The 26,646-nt window shown below is 37.0% G+C and overlaps 1 protein-coding gene across 6 annotated transcripts; it reads left to right on the top strand.

Annotated features, from left to right (window-relative positions):
- The first annotated feature begins 2,333 nt into the window (after nt 1–2,333).
- On the top strand, nt 2,334–25,495 carry LOC131151149 (pentatricopeptide repeat-containing protein At4g19191, mitochondrial-like). Of its 6 annotated transcripts, none has more exons than XM_058102396.1 (5): nt 2,334–6,009; nt 6,121–6,201; nt 6,303–6,424; nt 24,322–24,387; nt 25,246–25,495. In XM_058102396.1, exon 1 carries the CDS (start codon nt 2,580–2,582, stop codon nt 5,148–5,150), a length of 2,571 nt encoding a protein of 856 aa, XP_057958379.1. In that variant the 5' UTR covers nt 2,334–2,579; the 3' UTR covers nt 5,151–6,009; nt 6,121–6,201; nt 6,303–6,424; nt 24,322–24,387; nt 25,246–25,495. The 6 variants fall into 6 exon arrangements, with proteins under 6 accessions (XP_057958379.1, XP_057958377.1, XP_057958376.1 ...); XM_058102394.1 differs by having other exon boundaries at nt 6,290–6,424; nt 24,319–24,387; XM_058102393.1 differs by lacking the exon at nt 24,322–24,387 and having other exon boundaries at nt 6,290–6,424.
- Nucleotides 25,496–26,646: the final 1,151 nt, after the last annotated feature.

Here is a 26,646-nt window from a genome sequence, read left to right as displayed (position 1 = left end):
CCCTTATGAAAACATATTTGAATTTATGAATTGTTTGACAAACTCTTTGTTTTATATTTGAAAACTATAAATGTAAGTTTGTGACTTAAGTGAAAACTTATAAACTCAAGTGTCTTAATATGCATATGCAATTTTACTCAACTCTTACTCAGAAATCATGCAAGAATCAAAACCGCAAGAGTTACAAAATACACTACTTCAAACACACACCCATTATATATAATTAAACAAAAAGCTTCCTTTGGTTATGCTTAAGTCCTTTCCGAGTGAGTGTTCATTTGATCTTCCTATGCAAACGTCCTTCGGTCTGATCTTTGCCTTTGACCTAGTACTTCATGTACATGTACCTGTACTAACATGATCAGCAAAGTTGGAAGAACACTAGGAACGTCATATATGTTAATATCATCAAAACATATACACCATGATAGTGTAGCCACCAAGACTAACATTCTCTCACTTTTTGATGATATCTTAACCTATTATGAATCTACTTAATCTTTGCATTTGTATTTATAATTACCATAACTTAACATGCAAAGATAAACTTACCTAAAACCACTAATGGGTTATTATCATCAAAATATAACAATTAAGCACACGTAGCCACCAAAGCTGACAGTTAATAAATTGATCATTTTTCTATCCATAATTGAAACTCTAATTATGCAAAATTGAAAAGAAATAGGGTAGATTTGACAACCTTATTGGGGTATTACTCAAATATAATTTTTTCTTTACACAAGTGAAAATAAACACATATAATTTTTAACTGATAAAACTGATTGGTAACTTCATTAGGTTAGCCATCAACTTGGGTTTTAAAATCATGTTTGCAAGTTACGTTGGAGATCATCAAGTCATTATTTTGATTTTCACACTACACTTCTCAAATTTGATATCTTGACTTTATGAAAATCACATTTCACTCCTTTACGCTTTATTTCAAATTAAGACTATTTTTAAATATAAGACATAAAAGTAAATAATAAGAATAAAACTCACTTCACTACATTTAGATTTGAGGGAAGAATAACGAAAATTAGAAAAAAAAATACGAAACTTACATTTTCATAGAAAAAAAAATGCATTTCAACTTTCTCCACCTACTTATCTATCATGAGAGTTAAAATTAAGTTGATAAATAAGTATAGATATATTGAGATAGAACGCTTAGGAAAATACATATATAGACAATGATTTTACATAAAAACATTAATAACAAAAATAATTGAGGGCAACCCAATAGAGAAAAAAATATTAAAAGATTTGTGAGCATTGATGAAGTAAACACAGAGACTGAAAATATCAAGAACAATAATATAAAATGGAAGTGTAAGAGGTTCTATGTGGAATCTTACAAATCCTCCAAATTTATAATAATTGAAAATATGTTAATAGTATGATTTTTTTATTGAAACACAACAAATAAAATCAATAAAGCCTAAAGAAGCATTCAACCTCAAGAAAGATTGACACAAATTAAGGAACAAATTGATGTCCTAAAATTTGACTGTGTAAAGGGAAAAAAAAAAAATGAAAAACTTAACAAAAAGTCCATAGATAGAGTCGGTGGGAGGAGATGGAAAAATGAAATCTGAAAACACAAATTCAATACTCAAAACCCATATGTATGTTAAAATAATAATGCATAAAAAAATTCAAAAAGAAAGGGTAATTAAAAAGTAGGGCATTTAGATAATCTCATACAAATGCCTTGAGCAAACATACTATAAATAATTATTTCTAGAGATTATTTTATCTAGATAATAGCAAAGTACTAATGAAAAATGGATTGTCGTAATGCTGCGTCCTCTCATACGACCACTAATGTCTATCTATTACCACCATTAGTTATGACATTATTTCCTCTGAAGATGAAAGTCTAAAGCTCCTTTATCACTAAAATGAACGTATAAAAAAAAAAAGAAGATAAAAATGAAAAAAAAATCTAAAAAATAGAAAGGAAAGGATAATTATGAACTTCTTATCTATATTAATTGAAAATTTATTTTTTATTTTCCTTTATATTATTTTTTCAATCGAGAAAAGAGAAGAGATTGGAAGAAAAAAAAAAATGAGAGAGCATGCCCGATATAAGACTTGTTAGAGTTTGTCACATTCTCTAATGTTAAGTTAAAATACTTAAGTAATGAGGAAGTTAAAGAGAAAATAAAGTAAGACAATAATCTAGGTTCAAAATCTTTTAAGGATGGACAAAGAAATATTTCACACTAACGTGTCACATCTTTAGACGCCCAGCAGTGCCACGCTGAAGGGTCCGATGCCCGGAATAATTTCTCCATGATCAATCAAGGACGAGACTGTTATTTGTCCCCACGAGAGTCAATGTCGACAATGAACACGAGCTTTGCCTCATTCGTTTTCCAGCTCCCAAAAACGGGAAGACGAGTTCGATTACCCAGGTAGAAGGAAAATGTGTTCTATTTATGTGAAGCAGTCTACTGAAATTCTCTCTTTGGGAAACTTTCAGGCCATGTTCATAACTCACCTGATATTAACGGTCAACTGTCAAAATCTACAAGTTCTGAAAAACCGTTTCTTCGTATTTCCCGCCGATGCCTTTTCTGCAACCCGCAGCGTTGCATCTATTTTCACGGTGCAAAGTTGCTTCCTGTTCTTGCTTCAGGGGACTCTTCTGCCGCCTCCGCTCCTTAACCGTTTCCACCGTCTCATCTTCAAAGAGTTCCAAGCATCTCTATTTTGGATCACCTCCCAACAAAACTATATGCCCATATAACTACTTTATTAGATTTTTCGCTGAGAATCGGAGATATTTGCAGTCCCTTTTGCTCTTCAAGAAAGTTCTTTCCCCATTGTTTTTAAAACCTGAGATTTTTGTGTTCCCTTCACTTTTGAAGTCATGTGTTTGTCTCCCACATCCGAATGCTGGGTTTATATTACATGGGTATATTTTAAAATTTGGTTTTGGGGATTGGATTGGCGCCAGAGAGAGCCTAATGCTAATGTATGTGAAATTCAGGCAAACCCGAGATGCTTATCAGGTGTTTGAAGAAATGCCAACGAAAACTGCGGATTTGTGTAATTATTTGCTTTGTACTTTTGGTTCTAATGGGTTTTATGAGGGGGTTGTGCTGGTTTTTGAGCAGATGCTAGAATTTTGTTTTTTACCACATCTAGATTCCATTTCTCATGCAATCGTAGCCTGTGGTGAATTGAGAAGTATGGATAAAGGGGTGTTTGTTCATGATTTTGTTATTCAAAATGGACTTTCTGCACACATTCACATTGCAAATTTGTTAATTGCAATGTATGTTAAGCTGGGCAGATTGGATTTTGGACAACAGGTTTTCAATTGTATGCATGATAGAGATATTGTATCTTGGAATTCATTGATTACTGGGTATGCTCATAGTGGGAATTGGGCTAAAGCATTTGACATTTTCTTGCGCCTGAAAAAAGTAGGAACATTTTTTCCGAACCGAATTACCTTTTTAGGTTTGGTTTTAGCTTGTGGCCAAGCTGGAAGTCTTGATCTAGGAAAGAGTCTTCATGGCCATTTGATTTGCTCAGGACTGCTTTTTGACTTCCGTCTAGGGACTGCTGTTGTTGATATGTATGCAAAGTGTGGTAGAGTTGATTATGCCTGTACTATATTTGAAGATGATTTTTTAGAAAAGAGTTTGGTTACATGGAATTCCTTAATTGCAGGGTACTCACAAAATGGGTATGATCATGAAGCAGCATTGCTCTTTGAAGAAATGATTGTCGAGTCAAATCCAAAACCTGATTCAGTCACATTAGCAAATGTGGTTCCTGCTTATGCAAGCTTAGCAAATATAGGAAGAATTCAGTCAATCCATGCACTTATTGTAAAGAAGGGGATTGACTTGGATGGAGATGTTGTTCTTGGTACAGCACTGGTAGATGCATATGGGAAGTGTTCTGATATAAAGGCGGCCAAATCCTTGTTCGCTTGCATTCGTAAACCCAATACAGCTACATGGAATGCAATGATTTCAGGCTATAATCTGAATCATCATGCTGAAAGGGGAATGGTACTTTTCATCAAAATGCTTCGAAACCATGTGTTGCCTGATGCAATCACTATGGTAATGTTCTTTCAATCATGCGGTGAACTGAGATTGCTGAAGCAAGGAAATATGGCTCATGGCTATTGCATTTTGAAAGGATTTTCTTTACATCTTACTGTGGCAAATGCTATGTTGGACATGTATATAAGATGTGGATGTGTTGAAAGTTCAGAACGCCTTTTCAGTTCAATGTGGCTTAAGAATGTTGTCACATGGAATACAATGCTCTCAGGGTACGTCAAAATTGGTAAATCTGCCATGGCCATGAGCATTTTCTGCCAAATGCAATTAGAAAACATTCATAAACCAGATCCAGTCACCATGATCTCCTTTGTTCAGGCCTCCACAGTTGTTTTCGCCAGTCATGGTGTTGAAATTGCACAAGGGTATATTGTGAAACTTGGGTTTGAATCTGAAACTCTAGTTATGAATTCTTTAATTGATGCTTATGCAAAGAATGGCCTTATAGAAAATGCAAGAACCTTGTTTATGCAGATGGGTCAATTGAGAGATCAAAGCTCCTGGAATGTGATGATTTCTGGATGTGGAATCAATGGTCTAGGTAGAGAGGCATGCGGACTTCTCTATCAGATGGAAGAAGGTGGCTTCAAACCTAATTCCATCACGTTCACCTCTTTACTCTCTTCTTGTAGTCATTCTGGCATGGTTGATGAAGGTTCTGAGTACTTTCATATGATGGTGACGAAGTACAATCTCCCACCAAGTTTGGAGCATTGGACTTGCATTATAGACATGTTTGGTCGGGCAGGGAGATTGGAAGAAGCTTATCAATTAATCAACAGTGTGCACCATCAGAATTTTGGTTGTGGTGCTATATTGGATTGTGATGCTGTTTGGGGAGCTCTTTTAAGTGCATGTAGGACAAACATAAATGTGGAACTTGGTGAGCTTGCAGGAGAGAAATTATTGAAATTGGCACCGAGTAATTGTGGTTACCACATGTTATTGTCAAATTTATATTCTTCTAGTGAGAGATGGAGTGAAGCAGCAAGGGTGAGGGGAGTGTTTGAAGAGGGTTGGTTGACGAAGAAACCAGGTTTGAGCATGTTGTAAAGGTGACGGATTAATCACTCACAAAATTGGGTAGACAGAAGTCAATCTGTTCAAATAGACATAATGACCTGGTCAATGAGGGTTGATGGAAGTCATCTGTTCAAATAGACATGATGACCTAGTCAATGTACAGAAACTCTCATGGTTTCTTCATACGTCTCTTCATTTATTCAGTTTACCACTCCAAACTAGTTCAATAGATCAAGTGATCTTTCGTTAACTAACAATAATCACCCTTTCATGTTTGAAGCTGGAGGTAAATTGAACATCTGGGTCATCAGAACTTGTCATTCAGTGGGTTGAATCAGAGGTTTAAAAAATGGAGGAAAAAAACAGTGTGGAGAATATAGTAAAATATTTAAATAACAGGGAAGTTTCCTTTCCTAGAAAATAAGTGATAAAAGTGAGAACACAAAGGCAAAAAAAAAAAAATGCTGTGCTCTCCTTTCCACTTCATTTCATGCTTACCCAGTGACCTGCCTCTTTCACTCATTTATCTTCCATGTTTGTCAAAGTTCACAGATCTACACAGATTCCACCTTTTGATCAGTGGTGGCAATTCCAAGGGCTTGAGCATGGAGCTTCTCTTAATTTACATACATTCCATACTCACCTTTCTTCCCAAGTCCTTTCCAAGTACCTTGACCATAGCTCTCTTCTCTCTCTCTCTCTAGTGCGCGGAGAAAGAGTTTAAAGTGTATGTGTTGAGAGAGATATCTTTCATTCCATGAAAATATCTCCCCGCTGTATGGAAGAACACACCAACAAAGGACCATGCTCCAAAGGGAAGAGAACTGCCTCTCCGACTACACCAAAGCTCATGTTAAAGGTTGTTGGAGATATCTTCTGAAAGCTGCTGGTAGTTAATCTTGCTATGCTATATTTCTAAATCAATGCTACTTCCAATAATTAAAGACTGAGAAAGAGAGAGAACTTTTATTATATATGCTAATTAGTGATTTCATTACAGGCATTGCTTAGAAGCAAGTTATTTATTATATATTAAGCAAACATGCCTGGCCATTCTCCCTGAGTGTTACGATTCTGGAAGGTGAGATTGTGGCAGTTTTTAGTAATTGAGTTTTCATATAGTGATGATTGGTCTTTGATCTATTCATATGTTCATTATCTGAGTGTAGGTGGCTTATGCAGAGAGGTGGGGGAGGAGATGGAATATCATAGGAAGCGAATTGATGGACTTTTACATAGGGACTCTGCTCTTATACACCTCCATTGCTGCCTCAAGTGTGCTTTCATATCTGTTTCCATTGAAGGTAATACATCCCTTGACTCTGCTGTTGGATTTCAATTTTTTTTTAATCAACTGAATTTATATGAGGATTGAAATAGTTTTATTTTTTCAAAAAGTCTGTGCATACTTTGTGACTTTTGATATTGATTGCTGTGTTATGTAGGTTTAGTTTGGCATCTCTTATTAATCAGTAGTGAATTTTAGAGAGAATTGAATAAAAAAGGTGCTGGTAATAAGTGCTATTAGTTACTAGTTTTGGAGGAAAAGGATCCTGTTTAGATGTGTTAGGAAATAAATATGATATTAAGTTCCAATAAAATTTGGTTGCTTATAATTACATAAGTGAGAATCCAATCCTAATGATTGTTAATCCCAAATCCCATTCTATATTTGTGACTAGCAGCTCTACATCTAAACTTTGGAAACCCAAGACCATTAAAACTTTATGATGGTTCATGAGCATTGAAAAAGAAAGACTGCTTTTCTAGGCTCAAAAAGGGCCATTGATTTTTTAGGCCCCAAGGCAATCAGCAATTTTATTTATTTTTTTAAAAATAATTCAATGCAATCTATTTTTCAGGCTCAAAGGTTATAGCAAACAATTTTTTAAAAAATCCTGTAAATTTTCTAGGATCCAAGACAATGACAAAAAGAATTTTCCACTTCATAAAAAATTGGAATCTAGGGGTTGTCACAGTGTACACAGCCTTACGCATAGCTAACCAGTCACAATGGAGCAACCTTACCGTTGATTCATTGCCCGCCCTCAAAAAATTGGAATCCCAAGACAATCACAATAAGAAATTTTTCCATTTCTGTAAAAAATTGGAATCCAATTAATTTATGTTTGGATCCTTTTCTCTAAGGTGGTGTACACCATCAAAAGCAGCAGTCAGAAAAAAATTCATTGGGTATGACCGTCAGATCTTGGGAATCCAATGTAGCGGGGAAAAATGAAAATTGTGTTTTCCAAATTTCCAACGTTTTAAAGATCCAAGACTATCACAAAATGAATTCCCATTTCCATAGAAGTTTCATATCCAAATCATCAAAATATGCTTTTTTGTCTCAAGGTGATATACACCATCAAAGCAGTAGACAAAGAACAAACATTCTTTGGGGATGACCCTGGGATCTTGAGAATTGCATGTAGCTGGGAAAAAAAATAAAAAATAAAAACTGTGTTTTCAAAGGTTTTAGGATTGAAGACAATTATCAAAATAATTTTCAATTTTAATATAAAGTTGGAATCTAATTCATCAAAATCTGATTGCTTTTCTTTCTGAAGTGATATACAGCATAAAAGCAGTAGAGAAAATGATTAGAAAAAAAAATTCATTGGGTATGACCCTGGGCATAAAAGCAGTAGAGAAAATGATTAAAAAAAAAATCATTTGGTTTGACCCTGGGATCTTGGGAGTCCCATGTGGTGGGGAAGAAATGAAAATTTCCAATTTTCAAAATTTTAACGATCCATGACAATCACAAAAAAAAAAAAATTTCATTTATATAAAAAATTGAAATCCAATTCATCAAAATCTGGACGCTTTCCTCTACAAGGTGATATGCAATATCAAAGCAGTAGAGAAAATAAAACATTCACTGGGTATGATCCTGTGATCTTGGGAATCCCATGTAGAGGGGAAAAAAAATGAAAACCATGTTTTCCAATTTTTTTCCAATTTGTATAGGAAAACATCTCTAGAATATTTTACAATTTTTCCTTACAGTGATAACCACTTCCCCATGTTTTCCGTATGAAAAATGCAGGATTCCAATTAAATGAGGTGGAATGAGTACCTTGCTTATAACTCTACCCATTCCCACCTCCCTTTTCTTCATTATTCTTATCTCCTTGTGAAGACAACTCTGCTCCTAGCTTCTTCTTATCCTTGTGCGAATTCTCTAATCCAGGGAGAAATGCTCCTATGTTGGCTTGGTTGTAAATGTTAGGGATCTAGGAACAATAATCACACACACAAGCAAAACAAGCATACAAAATAAGAACACCAGATTTACGTGGTTTGGTCTAATCTGACCTACGTTCATAGAGCACACCGAATATAATATAATCTGGGAGAAAAATAAGAGGAGGAGACACACTCAACTCAACTCTTCTCACACTTTTCTCTCTCTCACCTTTAGCACTCTCACACTCCTCACTCACTCACTTGCTTGCACTATTCACCCAAAACAAATGCTCTCATTTATAGATACATAGGATAGATAGAGAAGGAAAGGAGTTATTGCATTTTAATGGGATAAATGAGCACGTGGTATTTAATGTAATAAATAAGCACATGGTATTTTCATTCCAGCGCATGAAAGATGGCTCCTCCGTGATCTGCAGCTCATCCTCATCAAGCCATTAAATTTCATATTTATTTCTCCATTTCCATATTTGCTCAACAATCTCCCACTTGGAGACAGATACACCATCTCAACCAGTATATAGATAAACGATGTGCTCAAATCTGTCTTCAAGTATGAAGACCAATTGAAGTTAAGCACAACTTCAGCTTCTCTGTAGTCACCTCCTTTGTCAACATATCTTCCGGATTCCTGTTACCTTGGATTTTTTTCAGTGTCAACACTCCATCCTCTAACAGAGATCTAATGGAATGATAACGTAATCCAATGTGTTTGGTTCTGGAATAAAATTTAGTATTCTTTGCCAGATGTGTCGCACTCTGACCGTCGCTGTGCAAAACATTCCTCTCCTGCTTTATTCCGAGCTCTGTCAACAAAGCTTGAAGCCAAATTATCTCTTTTGCTGGCTTCTGTCACTGCTACATACTCAACTTTTGTAGTGGATAGGACAACAATCTTCTGTATTTGTGGCATCCAACTAACAGTTGTTGTGCCAACAGTGAACACATATCCAGTGATGCTTCTATGATTATCAATTTCACTAGCAAAATTGGCTTCAACATACCCTTGAATTTTCAAGTCTCCTTTGCTGAAACATAGACACTTATCAATAGTGCCACGTAGATAACTCAAGATCCACTTCACTGCTTCCCAATGAGTCTTCTCTGGATTTGACATGAACCTACTAGCAGTTCCCACTGCTTGGCCAATGTCTGGCCTGGCACCAACCGTGATGTACATGAGACTTCCAATGGCTGAGGCGTAAGGTACCTTAGCCATGAGTTCCTTCTCTTCATCTGTCTGGGGAGCCTGATCCTTGGAAAGACGGAATGGCGTATTTACTGCTTTGGCGCTACTCATGTTGAATCTCTGTAAAACACGGCTAATATACTCCGATTGAGATAACCGTAACGTTCCCTGTTGCTTATCTCTAGAGATCCGCATCCCAAGTATCTGCTTGGTTGAACCCAAGTCTTTCATGTCAAACTCCTCTGACATTTGTTGCTTCAATTTCCTGATCTCTCCTATATTTGGTCCTGCAACTAACATGTCATCGACATATAGCAATAGTATGATATAGCTAGATTGATACCTCTTGAAGTAGCAACAATGGTCTGCATTGCACTTCTAAAAATCTTTCCTGCGCATAAAGTTGTCAAATTTTTTGTACCATTGCATGGGAGCTTGTTTGAGACAATACAAGCTCTTCTTCAATCTGCACACAAGATCCTCCTTACCTTTTATTGAGAATCCTTCTGACTGCTGAATGTAAATCTCCTCATTAAGATCATCGTGAAAAAATGCCGTCTTCACATCCAACTGCTCGAGATGTAGGTCTTCTGAGGCAACAATGCTCAAGACTGATCTGATGGTTGTTAATTTCACAACCGGTGCAAAGATGTCAGTGTAGTCAATTCATTCCTTCTACTCGAAGCCTTTGACTACCAATCGGCCTTTGTACCTCCTGGATCCATCATGCTCTTCTTTGATCCTGTACACCCACTTGTTGTGAAGAGCCTTCTTACTTTTGGGCAACTTAGCTAGATCCCACGTTTTGTTGGAGTTGAGGGACTTCATCTCGTCCTTCATTGCAAGCTCCCACTTGCTCGAATCTCTAGCCTAACATGCTTCATCATAGCATTCGAGTTCTCCTCCATCTGTAAAAAGTAAATAATTCATATACCTCTTTTATGGTACATGCAAACGAGAGATCCTAAGCTCCGGAGTTGGAGTAGGAGGCGGTGATGCGACAATCTACTCCACAGGTTCCTCCGCCTGAGGAATCTTGGCATTTTGCTGTTGTGTCTCCTTTGCCTGAGGATTCTCGGTGTGTTGCGTCTCGACACCTTGTAAGACATCATCCAAATCTACATAGGTTGTTTCATTCTGAACTGGTTCTGCGGGTTCTGTTGGTTCTTTTGTGTGTCTGTCTTTGTACATCACCTTTTCATTAAAGATCACATTTTTGCTTCTGATCACCTTCTTGTTTTCATCGTCCCAAATGCGATACCCATACTTATCTTCACCATAACCGACGAGGGTGCATTTTTTAGACTTCAGATCAAACTTGTTTCTAACATGATCATTAACGTGCACATATGCTACACAACCAAAAACTTTCAAATGTGAAAGTCTCACCTCTTTTCTGCTCCATACCTCTTCTGGTAGATTGTAGTCCAACGGTACTAATGGACTCCTGTTAATCAAGTATGCTGCTGTATTGACTGCTTCTGCCCAAAGCTGCTTTGGTAAGCTTGATTGCATACACATGCTTCTAACTTTTTCAGTCAATGTTCAGTTCATCTGCTCGGCTACGCCGTTGTGCTAAGGTGTACCTGACACAGTTCTTTCGATCCTAATACCATGCTCATAGTAGAATTTCTTGAACCCGATGTCTTCATACTCACCACCGTTATCAGTTCTCAGCTTCTTGATTTTTAAACCAGTTTCATTTTCAACCATTGCTTTCCAAATCTTGAAAGCATCAAAGACATCAGATTTGTATTTCAAAAAGTAAATCCATACCTTTCGAGAATGATCGTCAATAAATGTCACGAAATAATTCCTTCCACCTGTGGATGAGACGGTCGTCAGTCCCCATACATCTGAGTGGACTAGTTCAAGTCTCTCCTTCTTTGGGGTACTGGTGTATGTCTGGAAACTGACTCTCTTTTGTTTCCCAATTATGCAATCCTCGCACATATCAATCTCTACTGACCGTAGATCGCTCAACTTTCCCTTTGAGTGCATCACCCTGAGTCCCTTCTCACTCATGTGACCGAGTCATTGATGCCAAATGTTGCTATCGTCATTTCCTGTAGCAACTGAAATAGACATGCAGACATTAGAAGACACATAAAGTGTTCCACTTTTCTTACCTCGTGCAATTGTTAGTGCACCCTTTGATATCTTCCATTCATCGCCAATGACTGTTGTGGTGTATCCATCATCTGCCAATTGACCAACTGAGATCAAGTTCTTTCTCAAGTCTGGAATATATCTGACATCCTTCGGCTTCCATACTGACCCTTTCATCTTGATCTTCACAATTCCCTTGCTGGTTATGTTGCAAGATTGATCATTACCAAGGTATACCTTACCGAAGTCACCTGGTATATACTCCTCTAAGCAATCTTTACTGCAAGTGACATGAAATGAGGCTCCAAAGTCTAAAAACCCAAGACTTCTTCTTGCTCTCCAAAGAGCATATCATAATATCACCTTTTTCTGAAGCAACATTTGCTTCTGTCTTCGCCTCATATTCCTTTCCTAGACTTTTGCATTGGTTTCTGAAATGATCGAACTTTCCACAGTTCCAGCACTCAATTTTCTTTGTGCCCTGGGAACCTCTAGGATTTCTGGATTTGGACCGCCTAGTCCTAGATCTACCACAATTTTTTGATTGTCCATGCCCGCTTCCTTTCCATAAATCTCTCCCTCGGCTTTCCACATTCAAAGTTGAACTTGAAGTGGAAGCATTGTTTGATTGCATCCTGATCTCTTTCGTCAAAATCATGCTGACGACTTCATCAAAGTTCAGTTTTGATTTTCTTGCGGAACTACTGATCGCAGTAACAATACCTTTCCAACTCTCAAGCAACTAACTAAGAATCAGTAAGACACAGATCTCACTGTCAAACTTGATTTCAACTGAGGCGAGTTGATCCGATAGCTTGTTGAAATTATTTAGATGTCTACTATAACTTTCGCCTGCAAACATGTTCATGGTAAATAACTTCTTCATTAAGTGTACCTTATTGCCGGCCGATGGCTGCTCGTCCATGTTGGAGAGCGCATCCATAAGAGACTTGGTGGTTGTCATATGCTTGATATTGAAGGCAATAGACTTTGCCAGCGTCATCCTGATAGCTCTGAGAGCTTTTCGATCAAGCAACTCCCACCTTTCCTCCATCATGGAATCTGGCTTTCCCTTCAATGGTAAGTGCAACTCCTTACCAAACAAGTAGCCATCAATCTACATCTTCTAGAAATCAAAGTTGGTGCCGTAAACATCTCGATCTTTGAGTTTTTTTGTTTGACATCTCGATTCGTCAATCTAGAGATGGAATCAGCTCAAACAGACATCACGTTTGAATCCAGAACGGCCGAAAACCTTAGAAATGGTTCAAGTCGTTCGAAAAACGGACCTGAAATGACTTTGAAAACCTAGTCAGACCTTCTGGTCAAAATTGGTCAACTTTCTATTATACTTAACAAAATATACTCCCACTTAATGGAATATTCCTCACGCCATTACCTGACTACTGACGTGGCAGGTGGGGTCTTGGGATGACGTGGCAAGTGGGCCTAGGGATGACGTGGCGACTGACACGTGTTTGCTAATGTGGCTCTGACACAACACTGACGCGGTGCTGATGAGGATGCTAACTCAGCTCTGCTAATGTGTCATGATGATGTCACACTGGAGTGGGGTGACTAATGACGTGCCAGTGGGGCCCAGTGATGATTGTGCTAAATTACACCAGGTAAATTCTTAGGGAAGTGGGGGGTCACAATGGACCGCTTAAATTCCACTTTCCTAGACATAATTTTCCTTAGAAACGTAATTAGCACAATATCGCTCCTGGGACCTCCAATCTGGCAACTTTGCTCCGATCTGGAAATTTTGCTATGATCTGGCGACTTTGCTCCGATCTGGCTCTGATACCAATTGTTAGGGATCTAGGAACAATAATTACACACAAGCAAAACAAGCACACAAAATAAAAACACCAGATTTACGTGGTTCGGTCTAATCTGACCTACGTCCATGGAGCACACCAAATATACTATAATTTAGGAGAAAAACAAGAGGAGGAGACACACGCTCAACTCAACTCTTCTCACACTTTTCTCTCTCTCACCTTCAGCACTCTTACACTCCTCACTCACTCACTTGCACTATTCACACAACACAAATGCTCTCATTTATAGATACATAGGATAGATAGAGAAGGAAAGGAGCTATTGCATTTTAATGGGATAAATGAGCATGTGGTATTTAATGGAATAAATAAGCACGTGGTATTTTCATTCCAACGCATGAGAGCTGGCTCCTCCTCGATCTGCAGCTCATCCTCATCAAGCCATTAAATTTCATAATTGTTTCTCCGTTTCCATATTTGCTTAACAGTAAAGGGTGGGATGATCTGGTTTTGCATGGCTTGGTTGCATCCATTCTAGGTTCGCAGCTTTTGGCTCTAACTGAGCTTTCTCAATTAATAAAATATCTTCTTCTTCTGATCAAATAAAAAAAAAAATCAATTTTATTTTCTGTCTCTGTTCCTCTCTTACCCCTCTCTCTGTCTCAGTCTCATCTATTTCTTTTTCTTTGATCTCTCCATATCTCTCTGTTCCTTTTCTTGGACTGGAATATATCTGGGTCTTGTTGCAATTTTATGGTCTTCTTCTTGTTTCCTTGCTACTTTTTTGTTGCAATTATTTGGGTTTTTTTTGTGCATTTTTCCCCGTTTGTTTGTATTTTTGCAAAATCTGCTCTATTTCTGTTTCTTTGCTGCTTTTTTTCTTTCCCTGCAAGTTTTTTTTGCAGCAGCTTGTTTCAATTCTTCTGGTCTTCCTCCTTTTTTTTTTCTCCCCAGCTTTTGGTAGCTTTTTTTTTTTTAATATTGTTTTTTGTTTCAGCTGCCATGTTGCACTAATGTTTGATATTTGTTAGCTTCATAGTTTCCTGGGATGTGTTGCGTTTTTGGGCAGTCCATCAGCTAGATTCTGATTGGCTTGTTATAGTTGTGTATATGTTTTCCAAAATTTTAACTTGAAAAGTAGTTCTTTGCTTCCATAAATTGACACATTTTCCAATTTTCATAGAAAATAAAACTAGAAATATATATATAAAAAAATGGAGAGGGAAAACAACAAAGTGCTTTCTGTAACTAAACTGGCCCTAGGACATCCATGTATTCTGCTTTTACAAAGTCATTTACTTGAATTGTATTCCGTGTAGATTGTGTCAACCATCTTTATGGACTGGGGGGCAATGGGAAGAGCCACTGGAATTGAAGTCCCTGCTCAGATCAGAGCTGGGTATGACTCAGATGAAAAGTACAGTCCATTAAGTACGAGAAAACCATGAATCCAAAATACCAGAAAACCGTAAATCCACAATTAACATTTTCTCCTCATCCTGCCTATACCAGGAAGAGATAGAACATGATGGATGTGCAGCCATGGTCAATGAGATTGGACTGGACATGTTTCATTATGTGTGTTCTGAGTCTTAGGGGGCATTTCGCACAGCTTATCTTCAGTGCCCTCCTGGGGTATCTTATGTCTAGAAATAGGATTGATTTCTCAAGGGAATATTTTTCGTTTGGTTCCTCATCAAGATTACTAGGAGTACAAGATTATAGTATTCAGCATAACATGAATATTCTAATGATATTTCAACACGATTATCAGAATACCCCTGAACTGGTAATATTGCATAAATTCTTGTAATGTGCATACTTGTCTCTACTATTAATTTGAACAAACCCAAAATGCATTTCAATTTTTTTTTAATCAATCCTTTTTCCAAAAATATCCCTCACATTGTATGCGTTTTCAAATAACAGCACATCAAAATAAGGACAAACATGTAAAACCATATTTTGTGAATTTATCTTCCATTACAAACAAACTGCTTTTTTATTTTCAAGTAAATATGTTTCTAAAATATCTCTCCATTTCCCATCTCTTCTATAAAAAAAAGGAAATTGATAGACTAATTTTAAATTCTAATTCCTAGAATATCTCTAAACAGGCACAATACATGCCCAAGGCTATTATAAAATAGTAACTGTAACAATTTTATATAGTATCGTTTACTAATAATAATCATAATAAAGAATATAAATAATAACCAGAACAATATTTTTTATTAGTAGTAACTAATAATAATCAGAATGCAGAAACAACAACAACAACAAAAATATTGTTATTACTCTTAATGATTATGATCTTTTAATAGTAATAGTAGTAGTAGTAGTAGTAGAGAACAAGAAAGGACAATTTCATCCAAGAAAAATGGGTAGTAGGAATATTTTTATCCCATGAAATCAGATTCCTTGCTTTGGAATACCCATGTTTGGGAGCATCTTAGACTACTAGGGAATCTGAGATGCCTAATACATCGGATTCTCAATTGTGGGCACCCAGCATTCAAGAAGCCACATCCATTGGAATTCATGTAGCATAACCAATCCAAACGCCCTTTTTTGTGCTATAATATCACATATGGGTTCCACTTATTTTAAGTGGGTTAAAGTGTTTCCAAATCACTCCTGAAAAGTACTATAACACTTTTTAGGAATTTAACCAAACACTACTTAATTCTTAATACTTACAAATATTTTTCTGTTAGTGGTGCCAAATAGACACCAACTAACTGTGCCGCAGTTGAAATATATTTTTTATTCATGGACTGGTTTGATTTGATTATTGATTTCCAATTGATTAAATTAGAGCTAGCTCTTATGATTTGTTCGGTATGCCAGAAAGGAATGGAATGGAATCGGTTAATAATTTTACATATTTTTCATATAATTTTCATTCCATTCACTCCTGATCCATTCCGTTCCAGTGTACCAAACATTGGACTAATGTTGAGATGTTACTTCTTACATGGAAAATAGATTCCACATGCAAAAAAATAAAGCACTTTAGCTTACTTTTTCTGTTTTGTATTTGGCATAGTTAGTCCAAAAAATTGATCAGCTTTCTCTACCTTCCTTCTTAATTTGACAGAATAGATAGCAAAGCAAGGTAGCTTGTGTATTGATAGACAAAGACTTTTATTAGAGAGAAGAAGAGTGCAACAAGAAAAAAAGAAACAATCAGCAGTTTCTACTGGAGCACTCACGTACAGCTCCAGGCCTGCCTCATATATTAATAAGAATAAAAATATTTAAGGACAAAAATACCCCCACTCACACAACCTAATTACTAAATAGCATATTTCCTTTTAACACTCCCCCTCAAGCTGGACGTGTATAAATATCACCTAACCCCAGCTTATTACAACTATTAGACAAGGCGGGCTTAAAGAAAGGCTTTGGGAAAACATTGCCTAACTGATGTACAGATTTAACAAACAGAATCTTCACTGCCTCCTTCAACACAACATCCCTTACAAAATGAAAATCAACTTCAATGTGCTTTGTCCTCTCATGAAATATTGGATTGCTAACGATATAAATGGCAGCTTGGTTATCACAAAACATATTTATTGGCTTCATTACCAAGAACCCCATCTCTGACATAAGATACTTCAACCACATAAGCACTCACAGCATGAGCCATAGCTCGGTATTTTGCTTCTGCACTAGATCTTGGTACAGTAGTTTGTTTCTTGCTACACTAGGTAACAACTAACAAGATTACTTCCAACAAATGTACGATATCCAGTAGTAGACCTTCTATGATCAATAGAGCCAGCTCAATCTGCATCGAAGTATATGATCTAACAATTTTTATTGCATTTACATATCAACCTTTGCCAAGAAAGCCTTTGAGATAGCACAAAATCCTACAAACAACACCCCAATGTGGTTGTTTGGGATTTTCCATAAATTGACTCATCCTCCCCTTGAGCGACATACCCAGGAGGTTGCTCCATGTATACCTCTTCTAGCAAATTTCCATATAAAAAAGCATTTTTCACATTCAACTAGTATAAAGGCCAATCAAAATTAATTGCTAATGAGATCAGTTAGTCGAGCAATAGGAGAGAAGGTCTCAAACTAATCAATACCATATGTTTGGGTGTATCCCTTGACTATCAATCAAGCCTTACGCCGTTAAATAGAGCCATTAGGAAGATATTTGATGGCGGAGACCCAATGACACCTAACCAACTCCCCTTACTAGGAGGAAGATCCACCAAATCCTATGTCCTCAAGTGGTCAAAGCATCCACTTCTACATCCATTGCATGCTTCCACCCAGGGTTAGCAAGTGCTTCAACATGTGAGGAAGGGATAGAAACAAACAAAATAGACAAGGCAAAATAATGCATAGGGCTAGGAAGGTGAAGAACTAAAACATAATGGGCAAAAGGAAAAGCTTAGGACTGTTGAGTACATGTGCGAGTACCTTTTTGAAAAGCAATGGGCAAATCCAAGCCACATTGGGCTGGATCACCAAAACCAGAAGTTGGAACAGTGATGGGCAAGGGAGGTGGCTACACGGTGGTAGTGATATCTATGCTTGCCTTCCGTTGTTCATAAACCTTAAATTGTTTCTTTGGTTCATCATAAAAATTGATGGACTCAAAATAGATTCATCCAAGGAGGATCCTACACTTGAGAAATAAGGTTTTCTCTAAAAATGGTGACATCTGCACTAACATATTTCCTACAAGTGTGGGGATCATAATATCCATAACCCTTTTGGGTTTTTGAGTACTCAACAAAAACAAATTTAACAGCACAAGGAGAGAACTTGTCCTAACCAATATGTGGAAAATGGACAAAACATGTGCACCCAAAAACATGAGGCACAATAGAGAACATGGACGTTTCTGGGTAAATGATGGTGAAGGGAATTTGTCCTTTTCGAGCACTGGAAGGCATTGTGTTGTGCAGAAAACAGGTTGTTAGAAGAGCATAGGTCCAAAAGGTTTTAGGCACATGCATACGAAGGAGTAAAGACCATGCTATGTCAAGTATTTGTCTATTTATCTCAGCTACTCCATTCTCTTGAGGGGTATGTATACATGCTGTTTGATGAATAATTCCTTTTAACAAGACAAAAAAAATTGAAGCTCATTTTGAACAAATTCAAGTGCATTATCAAATAAAAATATTTGAATGTTAATGCCAAATTGAGTTTTTATTTCTTGGCAGAATTGTGTAAATACATTCAAAAATTCAGACCTGTCCTTAAACTAATATAAATCCATTTCATATGCGAAAAATCATCCACAAAAGAAACAAAATATTGATGATCAGTCAAATTTTTGACTCTACATGAACCCCAAATAACTGAATGAATTAGAGGAAACAATGATTTACTGCAAGACTCTACCCTAGATGGGAAAGATGTCCTAACATGCTTTCCTAACTGACAACCCCGAACATTCAGAATGAGAAACAGACTTGAACACTGGAAAAACTTCTTGTAGCTTTTGAAGAGATGGATGACCCAAACGAGTGTGCCACTGATCAAGAGTAATACCATGAGTAGAAATTGAGGAAGTCGTATGACAAGAACTGGATCTACGACTATCACCATCAAAATAGTACAAGCCATCCTTCCTCTTCTTTGTCTGGAGATCTTGAATAACACAATTGAAAGGAAATAAAGTCATAGACAATTATAAGATTTAGTTAATTGACTAACTGATAACAGGTTCAAGGGAGGCACACATAACACAGAGGCATAGAAGGAAACAAAAGAATATTGCCACAACTAGAAATTGGTGTAGTTGAACTATCAGCAAAGAGTGACTTTACAGTGTAAAGTTGCTGGTTTTTAAGGACTAAAATAAATTAGGACTACTTTTCATATGAGAGGATGCACTAGAATCAATAACCCAGGGTGAAGAGGATGAAGAGGCAAGAAGCCCAGCTGTACCTGAATGGGCCACAGTAGCGTTAGATGTAGAAGACTGAGTTTGGAGTTGTTGAACCATGAAGACAAGACTGTTATACTCCTCTCGAGACAAGTTGATGATGTAATTAACTCCCCGGTGGAGTGGACAGGTGCCCTTGTAGTTTCAATGGTGGGATCACCCTTGGCAAGAGACTTACTGGCCCAATTCCCTTGGAGATCCCAACAATGATGCACAATATGGTTTTAATGTGTGCAAATGTGGGAATTGCCATGAGAAACTCCTCATTTTGATACGCTACCTCTGCCACAACTGCTTTCCGAGCCGCACCCTCATCCTCCAACACTTCCCTTATCACGGTTGGAGGTAGTGCTAACCATGGCTGAACTGTCATGAGAAGAAGCTTGAGAAGAAGATTGAGAGTTGTCTTTGGTAATACATTGGATTCTAGCATATGCTTCATTCATGGATGGCATGGATTCACAAGCAAGAATCTGATCATGAATGGATTGATTCGGTTGAATCTCAAGACTCAACCCAGACAAAAATTTGGCAGCCAAAAACTCTGACCTTTGCCTCTTAATCATCTCAATTTCGGAGCTAACTGGTTGATAGATGTTGAGTTCCTCTCACATACCCTTCAAAGTGCTAGAGTACTCACTAATGGACCTACCTTCTTGGTTATGTTTGAAGAGCTTCTCATATAGGTCAAAAACACAAGTTTGATTTTCCCATACGGCCTTGGCTATTCTATGAAACATTACATTCACAGCAATTCGTGGCTCCATGCAACAACCACACCAGCCATATGCCATTCTCTTTCATCCAATCTTTGTAATCTTTGGAGTCCGGAGATGGAGGAGAATGCAACAAATACTTGGAATTTCCTTTCGTGTTAATATACACATGCACTACCTGAGACCACAACAGGTAGTTGGAGTATTCAGCCAATGTGATGGCTGTGATCTGTACATTAACAGTATCAGCTGAAGCTCTGTCTGTAGAGGCCATCAAAAACACCTCCTATGCACTACAATCAGCGCACAGAGTATAGGGAATGAATAACACAGCAACTCTGCAAAATCAGGCAGCACACACTGGCACTGAACAGCACTCACACAGGCGCAGGACAGCACTCCAAATCTTAAAAGTTCCAGAACTTGAGCAGGAAGCTACGACCAAAAAACTGAAGTTACAATATCCTAGGAGGAATAATAGGCATAAATAGTCTCCCACTAATCCTGTCAAAGCTGGCTTTGTGCACACGAGCAGAGAAGACCACACTTTTGACCATGCAGAACAAGGCAGACCACAATGAAGCACCACAGGCACTTAAGAAGCAGTGTGGACAGTCCAAAACCAACCTGGCACCAGCTAGAAGCATAGGCAGGCACGAAAATTGCAGCTAGAACATCACAACAGTATCATCACCGGACCAGCAGTCAGAGAAAACGTCAGAGCAGCAACAGCAGTAGGCAAGAAACAGTAGTGTATTTACATGAGCGAACTACCACAACCACACAACACCCACAAGAATGGCTCAGGGTTGAGAGGAGAAGGAGTGAAAAAACCCTAGACGACTCTCAAACCAGAAAAAAAAAAAAAAAATCTTTAATTTAAGGGTTAACAAGGGAGTGAAAAAGAAAAGGAGAGGGAGAGGGAGAGAAGAATGTACTAGATCAGATTAATCACATTCAGAGAACCTGCTCTGATACCATGTTGTAAATCTGAAATAAATTGAAGAACCAAAGAGAAAATGCAGAACTAACTGTTAGAGATGAAGAGAAGAAGGAGAAAAGAAACAGTCAGCAGTTTCTTCTGGAGCACTCACGTAAGAATAAAAAGATTTTAGGACAAATGAACATATTTCTTTCTAATAAAAGAAAACAGAGTTAGGGGAATCATGAAAATAAGATAAATGGTAGAGATGAGGTATTAGCCAAAGGAGCCTCCCATAACCAATGATCCTCCTAGAAATGGATTCTCTCCCCATGACGAATACCATGCTGAACATGAGAGGGGAAAGAGAGATAAATCTGAGACACTAATTTCCAAGGACTTCAATAGGTACCCAACTTTGGCATCCCACCCATTTTGAAGATGTCCAAATTAACTGTGAACTACCCTGGGCCAAAGAGAGTTAGGTTCTAAAGGGAAGCACCACAACCACTTCTCAACCAAGGAAATGTTTTTGGACACTAAATTACCTAGACCTCCCTCTCCTTTGGGTCTGCTCAACTTCCCTAGCTAACAAGATGATCTCTACCACACTCAGTGACTCCCAACCACAACAAATCCCTCATCAAATTCTCTAATCGGAGAACCACTCTCTCATGAATTTGAAAAGGGACAAGTGGTACAGGGGGATCATGCAACCCCCAAGAGTGAAAAAGCATCCTTTCCACCCATCTAACCTTCTAGCAAGTGGCAACTTGCTAGAAATTTGGGTCCCAAAAAGAATCATCAATATGGTTACCACGCAAGGAGAGACCTAAATAAGTGATTGACCAACATAGAACACCACAACCAGCTAACCTGGCAAAAGGACTCGAGTTTCCAATACTCACAATGCCACTCTTAGAGAAATTACTCCTAAAACCTGACACTTTTTCAAACACTGCAAAATAGTTAACATATTGAAAAAGCTACCCATATCCTTCAAGAAAGAGAATGGTGCTATCAGAACATTGCAAATGTGATATGGGTAAGCTCTTGTGGCCCTTCTTGATCACTTCCACCAAGCGTCTATCAACCCCCTCATTAATCATTCTACACGAAGTATCAGCCATGACAGTTAAAAGGAAGGGAAAAAAGGATTGCCTATGTATATATCTTATAGTATGTGGTTTTCTTCAATGGAGATTATTTTTTCTCTGTTGTACTAGTGTGGAAATGGTATGCATTATTGGTGTGGCTTGCTAGAAGATCATCTTTGAAACTTCGGGTTGAAAATGTATGTCCTCAGAATTATGTTGTTTCCATTATGAGCTGCCAACTCCTCCTCCCCCCCCCCCCCCCCAAATAGTGAAGCAAAATCTAGTAAAAATATTCTAGTTATTCACAATGATCTTGTTTTTGTCAGAGTCCTCAATTTGCCAGAGCCTAACTTCCTCCATGATTTTCTTGACTTGTTTCTGCTAAGAGTGCATCACATCTTTAGATACCATATTGTTTACCTCCATTCATATACAGTGGCTGTCAGAGTAGCTTGCCTTGTATTCTTCACGAAATCACTTCAATAATATTTTATTTTGCAGGGCAAGACATTTCTACTGATTCTACAATTTCTTAATGTCAGGTTCCATATATTGTTAGTATAATCACATTCAAAAAAATAAACAATTAATATTCTTAGTACTATTTGAATGGAACACGCTTGGCACTGCAACAATTTCTTATTCCATTAAACATCTTTACTGAGCAACTTCTCAAACCTAGCCACATCGTAAAGCTCTTCCTTGGAATTCTCAGATTCCTCAAGTTGGCTGGTCCAACTAGAGATCTATCTTTAAAAAAATAAATTTAGTAATGTAGTATACATTCTATGGTTCATGTTTCTACTTTTCTTCATGAGTAGCTTCCTGTTAACATGATTGTGTATGAAGATTGTTATAACAACACCACTAGAGTTAGCTCTACTTGATTTCTCAAATGAGTTTATAATTGAGAGAGATGCTTGTGGCGAAGGCATTGAAACTGTGCTGATGCAACAAGGGCATCCGATTGCTTACAAGGGGAAAATTCTCTCCAAAGCACCAATAGGTGTCCAGTCATCAAGAAGAATTGTTTGCGATCCAGGGATTCTCATATTATAGATAATGGAGTAATTACTCATTAGTAGTCATTACCTTATGGGTAAGCATTTCAAAATTAACCCTGGTCATCAAATCTTGAAGTTTTTATTACAATTGGTCAGTAATCCAAGTCAGTATTCTCAGTTATCCAAGCTTATTGGATATTTTTATGAAATATTCAACTACTAAGAGCCAAAACCTATTTTATGGTAGTCCTCATGTGAAAAATTTTGTAATACCAACAATACCCTTACAAACGCATTTACTAATATTTTAATTCTTGTCATGTCCCTTATGCAGATGGAATATCTGAACACAATTGTTTCCACTCTACTCTTTGCAAACTGTTGGAATCCACTACCATTCGACTTCCAAATGCTCATACTTTCCTGATATGTTTTCTTACCATTATTTACTCTCTCTCTCTCACTCTCACTCACACACACACACACACACATACAAAACAGAATGTGGGTTCTTCACCTCCCAAGCATCTTAGGTTTCCACCATGACATTGTGCAAATTATGGCAAAAGGTATCACTGACCGCGTCAAGGAAAACATTTCTTCACTTCTCAATCTGGACCAGCTAACCAAAGGCAATACACACAATTTTGTTGATGACGGCACTAGGATGCTCTTGCTCTAATAATTTTTTATGTCTTTGGGCTTATGGCCAAAATGGTCATGAGAACACTTAAAGCTGAGGGGGTGTCGATTAAGCTTTCAAGTTCTAGGATGTTGTAAATTTCTGCAATGCTGGTTTTCAATCTATTGGACAATGATGATGACGATGCAAGTTTGTAGTTATGTTTAGCTTAGAGCAATTGCTCAATAGTGACCATGCTTAATATTGTGCACCTCAATTTTGTGCGACATTTATCAGTTTTTATGTAATCATGGTTGGAATTTTTTTAACATATACAATTATTTTTTTAGTTTAGTTTTTTTTTTTCTTGTTTTTGTGTTGTTTTGTTTTTTTTTTTTGTTTTTTTTTTTGTTTTTTAATGACAGAGAGCCACCTATTGGAATGTGTGGTGATTTTAAGGACAAAAACTTGTGGTCCTGCTGAAATGAAATAGGTTTAGACCAGAGTTTTATGTGCTTTTTCTGTTGTCTCCAATACCTGTTCTCATCTCCTAATCATATGATGGAATCCTCACGCACTAATGTTTCTTTTTTTGTTGTCTGGCATATTCTAGCAGTCTGTTAACAAGTGGAGCTGGTTGTGGATGAAGAAGGTTTGGCTTACCTTGGAGATATTGGACAACGTACATAATTAAGATCTTGTTTTCTTTTAGAATTTGTGTTTGTATACAACTGTATTCTTTGGCATACACACTTGCAATATCTTTGTTTCCTTAGTCATGTAGTTTGATTGTTATCCCTTGCAACCATCGTGGCCAAAATGAAAGAGATAAAAACATTTGAATATAATTGGTCCACGCTTAATTTAATTGGTTCATGTGGGCTAAACAATAGGCTATGCTGTCAATTATTTCTGTTTAATATAATTGCTCAAAGCTTTAGTTTTTTGTTCTAGGCCAAAGTTTAAAAAGTTGAATTTGTTTTATTTTGATGTCTTTTTTTTTTTTTAAATGGCTGATGAAGTCATGAGAAGCTTTAATTTAAATCACACCCCCCTCCCCCCCAAAAAAAAAAAAGATTTTGTGCTGACGGCTGATTGGATTCTATATTTTCACTAGCAATTTTTTTTTTTCTTTTTATTTCTATGTTACACATTCTTAGCACCTATTGGAATCTTTTGCCGGAAAAGCTGAGAAACTAATTAATGTTGTGTTTAGGAACACAATTTGAAGCTTTAAAATTTAGAATTATATTGGGTTTAAATTTTGTTGGAATCTACAAAGTTCTAAATCCAAGATCTACTGCTCTCAACCTTCTTTATTCAAAGATTTGGGCATTGGTATTTTGTTTTTTGTTTTTTTTAATGTTTTTTTGCTTTAAAAGAAAGTGATTATTTTTATGTTAGGGGGTTAGCAGTGTGTTACATAGATATATAATCATTGGATTGAATTCCAATAAGTCGCACTTGTCATCTTAGTGGGCTAGCAATGCTTTATATTGATTGCACAATTAGTCACTTTCTTTCATTGAACATTTTATAGGTGGGAAAATCTATTGATGTGCTGGACATCCATAGCAGATCCATATATGCCAATGTTGGTGATGCAGCACTAAGCTTTGATAGTGAATATGGCTGCAAACGAACCGAGCTGATCCAAGCTTCGCTGTGCTCAAGCTTGTTTATTAAAATTTTAACCAAGCTCAAACTGAGCTTTTATATACTTGCTCAAACTTATTTATTATGCAAATAAATGATTTCATGAGTTCAACCAAGTTGAGCTATCGAGATTCTTACGAATGATTTGACTCTTTTGGAGCCTCTCAATCTAGTGAAGCAAAAGACTCATGATTTTGTTATATAAAAAGGTGGAAAAGGACTCTTATTGATACGAATGATTTGACTCTTTTGGAGCCTCTCAATCTAGTGAAGCAAAAGACTCATGATTTTGTTAGATAAAATGGTGGAAAAGGACTCTTACTAATATTGCCTTATAGCCCCCCCGGGGCCCCAAAACCAAGCTAGCCTATTGGCCTTGAGCATTAGCCCTTTCACTAAATTTAGGTTATGAAGTTTGAACTAAATAAGCTCATGCCCAAATAATCCTTACTTTTAAGTTGTCTACAATCTATCAATTTTAATTCAAACTTATTAAATTAGTTCATAGATGAGTCTAATCCAATTCTATTAAATGAGCCTAAACTGATCTTATAATTAAGCTACTTATGAGCTGAAACGAGTTGAGCCCATTCATGTTCAAGCACAAAATTGGGCTTGGGAATCACTTATTTACACAATGAACGAGCTTGAATGAGCTCATATCAACCCAAGCTCTTGAACTGCTTCTAAGCCGCTTGGTTCATTTGTTGCCCTAATAGTGGACAATCTGCCATGGAAATTGCTACTAGACTTGGTTTTGGATAAGTGGTATGTTCTTGAATTTGTCATCATTGCAATGAATTCTTGAAGAAATGGTGAGTCCATGCTTAAAATGGATCCTTTTAAAATCATAAATTATTACCATTTCATGATTTATGCACTTTGAAAAAAAAAAAATTCCCTTTTGTAGTAGCCTCAATACTTTTTTATCCTCCCTCTAGTCCTAAAGGTTTTGATAATTTTATGCTATAAGAACTTATTCATCAAGGATGGATCATGGTGAAAAAATGAGGAAATTTTAACCAATTAGAGTTAGACCTACTTGCAAGCATTTGTTAATTTGCAATAAATTTTCAACAATGGATATGCCATGTGAGGAAGTAATCATACCTAGAAGGAGCTTGAAGTTGAGTTCATGAATTGCTACTTTAACAATATGTTAGGGGAAGATGGAGTAAAAGGAAAATATTTGAGAAGCAACTGACAAAATAGATGAGCAAAAGAGTGAAGTTGGCCAAATTAATTGGTTGGAGAATGACAGGGCAGTTGCAAAAACTCTTTTGTA

This window comes from Malania oleifera, chromosome 3, assembly GCF_029873635.1.
Source record: "Malania oleifera isolate guangnan ecotype guangnan chromosome 3, ASM2987363v1, whole genome shotgun sequence".
In the NCBI taxonomy this organism is placed as follows: domain Eukaryota; kingdom Viridiplantae; phylum Streptophyta; class Magnoliopsida; order Santalales; family Ximeniaceae; genus Malania; species Malania oleifera.
The sequence above is the reverse complement of the archived record's forward strand: the minus strand, read 5'-3'. Positions and strand labels throughout refer to the sequence as shown.